The sequence below is a fragment of the Lampris incognitus genome, chromosome 10 (genome assembly GCF_029633865.1).
Source record: "Lampris incognitus isolate fLamInc1 chromosome 10, fLamInc1.hap2, whole genome shotgun sequence".
NCBI lineage: Eukaryota > Metazoa > Chordata > Actinopteri > Lampriformes > Lampridae > Lampris > Lampris incognitus.
In genome coordinates this window covers 7,088,808-7,098,699 of record NC_079220.1, presented here as the reverse complement: position 1 = coordinate 7,098,699, position 9,892 = coordinate 7,088,808, and the positions used below count along the sequence as shown (strand labels likewise).

At 55.6% G+C, this 9,892-nt stretch overlaps 1 protein-coding gene across 1 annotated transcript in view; it reads right to left on the bottom strand.

The window, feature by feature from the left end:
• Positions 1 to 509: 509 nt before the first annotated feature.
• Positions 510 to 9,892, bottom strand: part of cacna1ha (calcium channel, voltage-dependent, T type, alpha 1H subunit a) — a 127,759-nt gene continuing 118,376 nt past the window's right edge. The window contains exons 31-33 of the mRNA XM_056287636.1: positions 6,601 to 6,758; positions 5,741 to 5,852; positions 510 to 1,390 (exon numbers count right to left, since the gene is read on the bottom strand). Of these exons, the coding sequence (XP_056143611.1) occupies positions 510 to 1,390; positions 5,741 to 5,852; positions 6,601 to 6,758 (1,151 nt within the window). The remainder of the gene's footprint in view (positions 1,391 to 5,740; positions 5,853 to 6,600; positions 6,759 to 9,892) is intronic.

Genomic DNA, 9,892 nt, shown 5'->3' with positions numbered 1-9,892 from the left:
AATATGACCAGGAGCAGAGGAGGGGCAAGCAGAGCTCCTGTAGAAAACCTGAAGTTGCATATCCCACCATCCCCCGCCACTGCCACGCTCACGTGTTCACGAACCACTTCCTGTCAGGGTCAGAGGTAATCAGCCAGACGCTGCTTCCTGATTGGCTGGTGAGCTCGGGGCGGGGGGGGGGACACTAGACTGTCTGAAATAACTTTGGCTACGGAGTTTGGTGGCTTTTTTCGAGTCTCGGGCCGCCGCTGGTCCGAATCTCTCGGTCCCGCTCAGCCGGCTCGGTGTCCGGAAACCCCGCTCGACCGATCCGACACAGGGCGGTACCGGAAAAAGACCGGCCGACGTTCCTCACTCTCATCCTGCTCCTCGGGTTATGGATCCGAAACCGCCTCTCGGTCTCTCGCCAGCCTCCTCAGCACCTCCACACCACATTCATCGCCACCCCCTCCGGAAGCAGGTCCGGGGCGCTCCGTCTCCTCGACCTCCCGAAGGCCGCGGCTCGCCTCTCACTGGGCAGTCCTCCGAGTCTTTGAGCCGAGCCCCGCCCCGCCTTCCAGCCTGCTGTCAAAAGGGGAGGGGCGAGGTCCCGGCTCGGCGTCCGACAGGCCCGCCGACAGGCCGCTCACGCGCCTGGCCTCCGGCTGATCGAAGGCGCAGTGGGGGAGGGGCGTGAAGTCGCCGGCGAGGGAGGGGTGCCTCGCGGCAGGGGGCAGGGTGTGCGCCTGCGGAAAAGTCAAGGGGTTCGCGGGGGCGGGCGCGCGCGGCCGCACGGACGTGTTCGGACTCATCGGCACGTGCGGGTGCGCGGGCGCCCGCGGCTGAGCGGACGCCCTCGCGTGGGTGGGCGAGTGCGCACACAGCGGCGTGCGAACGGGCGGCAGCTTCGCTCGCATGGGGGAGTGCGTCGGCGTCCGCGCGGGCACGTCCGCCGCCGGGTCGGGCGTGTGCGTGTTGGAGTGCGTGTGCAGCGCCGGGTCGCTAGGTGGCGCCCTGCGTCGCAGTGTCATGCTACAGTCAGCCAGCTCCGGGGGCGGGGCCGCGTTGGGTTGCTCCCTGTCCGGCGGCGGGTGGATGGAGATGCACGGAGGACTCATCTTCTTCTTCCCGTGACCCCCTCCGACCGACTGCACCCGCACGGGGAACCCGCGACAGCCGCCGCGCTCCGACAGCGCCGCCGCCGCCTCCTCCTCGCTGAACCCCTGGCGGCCCCCGGTGACTACGGCCTCGGGGATGCAGATCTCAATGGAGTGGCGCCGATGGTCGTCATGGTGACGGGGCGCTGGCAGCTTGTCGGGGAAGCCTTGCGTGTCGACGCCGAAGCCCTCCCTGAAGTCGCGGTCCTTCAGCCCCGCCTCCAACAGACTGAACGCGCTCCCGTGGCCCCCTGCTGTGGTGGCAGTGGAGGGAGGGAGGAAGGCGGGCGGGCGGGGAGGGAGGGGGAGGGGGACCGGGGAAGAGGAGAAGTCTAGAGGCCGCGGGGAGGCGTAGGGGGAGAGCTCCTGCTGCTCAGCCCAAAGCCGCTGGGCGGCGCTGGTGATGTGGCTCACCTCCTCATCCGCTAGGTCTCCCAGGGACGGGGGGGAGGGGGGCCGGGGTCTCCGAAGGCTCGGGGGGCGCGGCGGTAGCCGGGGGGACGGCGAGGGAGCGAGCGGAGAGGGCGAGAAGGGAGGAGGCGGGAGGGGGGACGGAGGGGGTTGCTCGTAACCCTGAGACTCCACAGAATCCAGTTTAACCGCCACCTGCAACACACACACACACACACACACACACACACACACACACATAGAAACACAAGGACACACATATACATCAGTTTTATAATCATCATCATCATCATCATCATCACTGTTATAACACTGAAATCCAGATCACTTTAGACAGAGCTTCTGATCTGTTTATATTGTCACAAAATAGGCTTAGTAAATACAAGTCAATCAAATGTCCCATATACAGTAGTTTTGGTGTTGACCCCCCCCCCCTTTTTCTCCCCAACTGTACCCGGCCAATTACCCCCCACTCTACCGAGCCGTCCCGGTCGCTGCTCCACCCCCTCTGTTGATCCGGGGAGGGCTGCAGACTACCACATGCCTCCTCCCATACATGTGGAGTCGCCGAACGCTTCTTTTCACCTGACAGTGAGGAGTTTCACCAGGGGGACGTAGCACGTGGGAGGATCACGCTACCCCCCCCCCCCCCGGAACAGGCACCCCGACCAACCAGAGGAGGCGCTAGTGCAGCGACCAGGACACATACCCACATCTGGCTTCCCACCTGCATACACAGCCAATTGTGTCTGTAGGGACGCCCGACCAAGCCAGAGGTAACACGGGGATTCGAACCGGCGATCCCCGTGTTGGTAGGCAACGGAATAGACCGCCACGCCACCCGGACGCCGCTTGGTGTTGAACTTTGGATTTAGACTCACGCCAGTTGATTCTGTGTGTGTGTGTGTGTGTGTGTGTGTGTGTGTGTGTGTGTGTGTGTGTGTGTGATCCCAGTAGCGAGACACTACCCAGTGTGGCGGTGACTTTGCCAGTCCAAACTGGTGTCCATTTATGATCATGTCCAACGTATGAAAGAGGTCCACAACACAACGCCAAAACAGGTCTTGTGAAAATCCTGTCTTTCAGTAATCAGCAAGTCACTTCATCACAAGCGGTAAGCAGCATAGAGTATCTTTAATGCTGTGGGGCTGACGACTCAACCCTTAAAAACTCATTTCTATAGGCTCATGTGTGCATGAGGCTATACTTTGCCCTTGCATCCACTTTATCCTCTCTTTTACTATCTCGTCTTTTCTTTTACATTCTATGTCGTAAAAGCACTGACGGTGGTTTTTGATTAATTATGTTTATCACTGGATTTTTATCTTGAGGTTTTCTAGCTGCAACAGTCACTTAAAGCTCTTTAGAATTAACGAAACACCTCAAATTCTACAAGCCCCGCCCCCCCGCAACCCAGCCACTGAGGATGCACGAGCCAGTGCATCCTTAGTGCCGGTCCCAAGCCCGGATAAATGGGGGGGGGGGCTGCATCAGGAAGGGCATCCGGCGTAAAAGCTTTGCCAAATCTAATTTGTAGATTATAAATCAGATTTCCAGACCGGATCGGTCGAGGCCCGGGTTACCAACGACCGCCACCGGTACTGTTGGCCAGCAGGGTGCCGGTGGAAACTATGCTACTGTTGGGGGAAGGAGAAGAAGAGGGGGGGAAGGCATGTCCAGAGACAGCAGGGGAGGAGAAAGGGTAGGAGTGTGGAGGTGAGAGTCAGAACTTTGAATGTTGGCACTATGACCGGTAAAGGGAGAGAGCTGGCTGACATGATGGAGAGAAGGAAGGTAGATATACCGTGTGTGCAAGAGACCAGGTGGAAGGGGAGTAAGGCCAAGAGTATCGGAGGTGGGTTCAAACTCTTCTCCCATGGTGGGGATGGGAGGAGAAATGGGGTAGGGGTAATTCTGAAGGAAGAGTATGTCAAGAGCGTGCTGGAGGTGAAGAGAGAGTCAGACAGAGTGATGAGGATGGAGCTGGAAAGTGAAGGTGTATTACTGAATGTTATCAGCACTGCAAGTTGGGTGTGAGATGGACGAGAAAGAAGAATTCTGGAGTGAGTTGGATGACATGGTGGAGAGGGTACCCAAGGAGGAGAGAGTGGTGATTGGAGCGGACTTCAATGGACATGTTGGTGAAGGAAACAGAGGTGATGGGGAGATGATGGGGAGGTATGGAGTCAAGAAGAGAAATGTGGAAGGGCAGATGGTGGTGGATTTTGTGAAAAGGATGGAAATAGCTGTGGTGAATACATATTTCAAGAAGAGGGAGGAGCACAGGGTGACGTACAGGAGTGGAGGAAAGTGCACACAGGTGGACTATATCTTATGTAGGAGGTGGGATATGAAAGGGATTGGAGACTGCAAGGTGGTGACAGGGGAGAACGTAGCTAGGCAGCATCGGATGGTGGTCTGTAGGATGACTTTGGAGACCAAGAAGAGGAAGCGAGAGAAGGCAGAGCCGAAGATCAATTGGTGGAAGTTGAAGAAGGAAGACTGTTGTGTGGAGTTCAGGGAGGAGGAGTTAAGACAGGCACTGGGTGGTGGTGAAGAGTTGCCGGATGGCTGGAAAACCACTGCAGAAATAGTGAGGGAGACAGCTAGGAAGGTACTTGGTGTGTCATCAGGACAGAGGAAGGAAGACAAGGAGACTTGGTGGTGGAATGAGGAAGTACAGCAAAGTATACAGAGGAAGAGGTTGGCAAAGAAGAAGTGGGACAGTCAGAGAGATGAAGAAAGTAGACAGGAGTACAAGGAGATGCAGCGTAAAGCGAAGAGAGAGGGGCAGAGGAAAAGGCGTATGGTGAGTTGTATGAGAGGCTGGACACTAGAAAAGGACTTGTACCGATAGGCTAGACAGAGGGACCGAGCTGGGAAGGATGTGCAGCAGGTTAGGGTGATGAAGGGTAGAGATGGAAATGTGCTGAGAAGCGAGGAGAGTGTGCTGAGAAGGTGGAAGGAGTACTTTGAGGGGCTGATGAATGAAGAAAATGAGAGAGAGAGAAGGTTGGATGATGTGGGGATAGTGAATCAGGAAGTTCAGCGGATTAGCAAGGAGGAAGTGAGGGCAGCTATGAAGAGGATGAAGAGTGGAAAGGCAGTTGGTCCTGATGACATACCTGTGGAGGCATGGAGGTGTTTAGGAGAGATGGCAGTGGGGTTTTTAACCAGATTGTTTAACACAATCTTGGAAAGTGAGAGGATGCCTGAGGAGTGGAGAAGAAGCATACTGGTACCGATCTTCAAGAACAAGGGCGATGTGCAGAACTGTAACAACTACAGAGGTATAAAGTGGATCAGCCACAGCATGAAGATATGGGAAGGAGTAATAGAAGCTAGGTTAAGAGGAGGAGAGGTGATGATCAGCTAGCAGCATGCCAGGAAGGAGCACCACAGATGAGATGTTTGCTTTGAGGATGTTGATGGAGAAGTATAGAGGAGGCCAGAAGGAGGTACACTGTGTGGATTTAGAGAAAGCATACGACAGGGTGCCGAGAGAGGAGGTGTGGTATTGTATGAGGGAGTCGGGCGTTGCAGAGAAGTATGTAGGAGTGGTGCAGGATACGTATGAGGGAAGTGTGACAGTGGTGGTGTGTGGCAGGGATGACGGATGGGTTCAAGGTGGAGGTGGGTTTACATCAAGGGTCGGCTCTGAGCCCTTCCTCGTTTGCAATGCTGACGGACAGGTTGACGGATGCGATCAGGCAGGAGTCTCCGTGGACCATGATCACAGAAAGGTGAATCAGCTCGTCTGCACACCACGTCTACTGGGAGAGAGACGTTTCATCACTCCTCTAAGGGACCTCTTCAGTCTCAGCTGACTGCAGGTACCCCCACCCTTATAAACAACAGTGGCTGCAGGTACCCCCACCCTTATAAACAACACAGTGGCATAACGACCCAAACTAACGATCGGTTTCATATGCAAATTGTCGTGACCATTAACTAGCGTTACAATGGCCATGTGTACGCTTCACAGAGGGTTGGGGAATCGTTGCGATCACAGCATTGTAAGATGGTGACAGACCCCCCCCCCCCCCCCAGTCCAGGGATGGTTGTTCCCTCCTCACACAGATGGCCTCTTTGACTCCCCGTTCAAACCAGCGTTCCTCCAACGACCATCCCGTGATGGTTCGCGTGAGGTAACCACCAGCTCGTCGGGAGCAGTTAGGGGTTAGGGGTCTCACTCGGGGGATTTGAGGACTGAACCGGCAACCCTCCATTTACCAGACCACCCGCTCTCCCTCCTGAGCTACTGCCACGCCTACTGTTGGTCCCGGTGTGGTGGTAAGGGCTGTTCTGCAGCACATCATCGTGACAAAAGATGTTGAATGTGTGTAGACAGAAAACAGAAAAACTGCGTGTGTGTGTGTGTGTGTGTGTGTGTGTGTGTGTGTGTGTGTGTGTGTGTGTTTGTGTGCATACAGCTGCCTCACTCTGTGCGTCTTTTTGTACTGTGCTCGCATGCATAGGTATGGGTATATATGCATGCAACTGTGTGTTGGTGCTTGTGTGTCTGCATGTGTGTTTCTGTGTTTTGTTTTGTTTTTCTATGAACGATTTCCCCCCTCCCCCCCCCCCCCCCAATTGGTCAATTACTCTATTTCCCGAGCCGCCCCGGTCGCTGCTCCACCCCCTCTGCTGATCCGGGGAGGGCTGCAGACTACCACGTGCCTCCTCCCATACACGTGGAGTCGCCAGCTGCTTCTTTTCACCTGACAGTGAGGAGTTTCGCCAGGGGGGACGTAGCGCGTGGAAGGCTCACACTATTCCCCCCAGTCCCCCCGAACAGGCACCCTGACCGACCAGAGGAGGTGCTATTGCAGCGACCACGATGCATAGCCACCCGCAGACACGGCCAATTGTGTCTGTAGGGCCGCCCGACCAAGCTGGAGGCAACACGGGGACTCAAACCGGCGATCCCCGTGCTGGCAGGCAACGGAGCAGACCGCCACGCCGCCGTCCAGGCGGCGTTTCTGTGTTTGTGCGTCTGTGTGTGTGTATACTGTGTCCAGGCGTGCAGGGGGGGGGCCCCCCCCTCTCTCACCTGTCTGCGCAGGGCCCGCGGTGAGGGGCTGGGTGTGGGAGGAGCAATGCGGGGCAAGGTGAGCGATGGAGGAGAGCGAGGGAGCAGCGAGGAGACGCCGGGCACCTGGAGCAGAACACGGCTCTCACACGGCTGGGAGTGGACCGACGTCACGGAGCCTGCAGGGAGGACGCGTGCACACAAAACGTGAAAAAAAACAACAACAACAACCTCGCAAACCGCACACACACAGACACACACATGCTACTTGGTGCAAACACACAAAAGGCTTTGTCGGCACAAGCGGCGCTGGTGACATTCGGCATGCGTGTGCACACACACACACACACACACTCTTTCAGCCTCCTCCTACCCGAGCTTAGCGTGGAGGTACCGCCTCCCATTTCTGGGCTCGGTTCCGAAGAACCGAATCCCGACAGCGGGGACCGCTTTATTCTGGCAGAACCTCGTGAGCAGCGGGACAGACGTTCAGTTTTCCCATCCTGTCGCCGACTCGCCGTTACTTCAGCGTTCCCAGCAGAATAAAGCGCCGCGGGCTCGGCCGACCTTCGCCTCAAAGGCCCGTCCTCGGGCGCCCGGCACTTTGGAAAACTCCCCCTCTGGCGGAAATAAAAGCACCGCGCCTCATGTGGTATTCACGCTCAGATGAGGGTGTGGGTGTGGGGAGGGGTCCTATCGTCGCCACGGTAACCAGATACCGTTAGATGAGGCGATGATTCTGGCGCTCCGCGCCGGCCGCCCAATGGGACGGTGTGACAAAGCTACGACCTCGTCCACCACCCTTGGGAAAAGCTTTTGAATAGCCCTTTTATCTGTGTCGGAAACGAGTCAATTCACTTCATGAGAACTTTCCGGCGATAAGTCGTTAATTAACTTCCGTTTGTTTGACTGGCCGATTCGTTTATAAGGGCTTTTCTGCAACAACTTCCTGGTTACGCACAATTCTTCATCCGCTGTATTTAATCTAACCAAGCATGCCAAACAACATCAGATGTGTGTAGACACAACCGTGTTTTCCTCATTATGCCGCCACAGGTTCTGGAGCACTTCTGGTACTTTTTGTTCACAAAATGTGAGCCAAGTCATTCTGGAAGTTTGGTTTTTTTTCTCCTTCTTTTTTGGATTTCCCTCCCCCCTTTTTCTCCCCAATTGTAGCTGCCCAGATAGCAAAACTGCTGTGGCCCGGACCCGTCCCACACCCGACACTTCCATCCGGCCCACATACCGGGTGGAATGATGGCACTTGGGCGGTCGGCTCCTGTTTGCCAGATCTGGGCCAGAACCAAGCCATAGCAATGCCGCATGTGCCACATATTTGCCAAAGGTGGTCCATATTTGTTTTGTGATATTTGGGCCATATTCACCATTTACCACACGGGGTCACTTCAGGGTCACATCCAGACCACATGTTGCCCAGAGCGCCGCATCTTTGCCAGAAAAGGCCCACATGTGATTTGCCATATTTGGGCCATATTTGCTATTATACATGTGGGCCACTTCAGGCTCACATCCATTTTGTCAGGGCCAGAAGAAGGCCACCAGTGCAGCATCACTGCCTGAAGTGGCCCACATCCGGATGCTGTCTGGGTGGCCAACTACCCCACTCTTCCTAGCCATCCGAGTCGCTGCTCCACCCCCTCTGCTGATCCGGGGAGGGCTGCAGACTACCACATGTCTCCTCCCATACATGTGGAGTCGCCAGCCGCTTCTTTTCACCTGACAGTGAGGAGTTTCACCAGGGGGACGTAGCGCGTGGGAGGATCACGCTATTCCACCCCACCCCCTCTCAACAGGTGCCCCGACTGACCAGAGGAGGCGCTAGTGCAGCAACCAGGACACATACCCACATCCGGCTCCCCACCCGCAGACACGGCCAATTGTGTCTGTAGGGACGCCCGACCAAGCCGGAGGTAACACGGGGATTCGAACCGGTGATCTCCGTGTTGGTAGGCAACGGAATAGACCGGTACGCTACCCGGACGCCCCCTTTTCTTCTCTTTACCATGCTAAATCAATACTACGCACTAGATGGCTGATTTCATCATACAGCAGAATACAATGCCTGTCGGACCAGAATCATCCGTTACTGACAAGTCATCTCAACTGTCCCAGGGGTCCTGCTACACACCTGGTGTTTTGTTTTTGGCCCAAGTTAGACATGTTCCCATCTCAGAGGCTGTTTACACCGGGCATTAATATGCGTCTTCTGGGTGATCCGGTCACAAGTGGACAGCTCTAAGTAAGGTGTGAATGCCCCAACGCCACCTCAGCCAATGTGTCTTCAGATCCGATCGTTCAGGCTGCATTTGGAGGCGGCCCGGGACACATTTGTCCACATCACATTTGAAGTGTAAAGGCACACGTGTCCCAGGCCGCGCTGAAAGAGGACGTCGGTTGACTAGGCAGTCACCAAAGCCTTCTCTAGGTTTAGTTTTTTTATTTTCATCTTTTATTCACCTTGTCTGTAATTTCTGACACGCATCCGACCCGCAACTGTGGAAGAGCCCCCGCCCGCTTGCACATTCAAGTTCAACATACAATTTATCAACACAACACAACATGGATCTAGTCAGGAGGCGACACTGCAAGTAAGTGCCAACAAAACCAGGTTCAAGTCCGATAGGACATAGGTGTCAACGGGCAGTGCACAAAGGCAATGCGTTGGGTGCACAGCTTTTTTTTCTTAATACCATCAGGGTGGAGGTGTTGGAGAGAGAGCTGGGTCCTCAGCTTCTTCTTAAAGATGGAGAGGGACTCGGCGGATCGAATGGAGTTTGGTAACTCGTTCCACCACCGGGGGACTACAGAAGAGAAGAGTCTGGCTAGTGACTGAGGGCCCCGTTGTGGCGGAAGTGCCAGGCGCCTTTCACCGGCAGAGCGTAGTGAGCGGGACTGAGTGTAGACCTGAATGAGGGAGTTCAGGTAGGCGGGAGCCGTTTTAGTTGCTGTTTTGTAAGCAGCATCCAGGTTTTGAGTTTGATGCGGGCAGCAACCGGGAGCCGGTGGTGGGATATGAACAGCAGAGTGACATGTGCTGTTTTGGGTGGGTTGAAGACCCGATGCACCACCGCGTTCTGGATCCTTTGCAGAGGTTTTAAAGTGCATGCAGGGAGACCTGCCAGTAAGGAGGTGCAGTAGTCAAGGTGTGATATAACAAGAGCCTGTACCAGGAGCTGTGCTGCATGCTCAGACAGGCAGGGTCTAACTTTCCTGATGCTGTAGGGGGCAAATCGGCACGACCGAGCAATCGAGGCCACGTGAACCCGAAGGTTAGCTGGTCATCAATCATGAC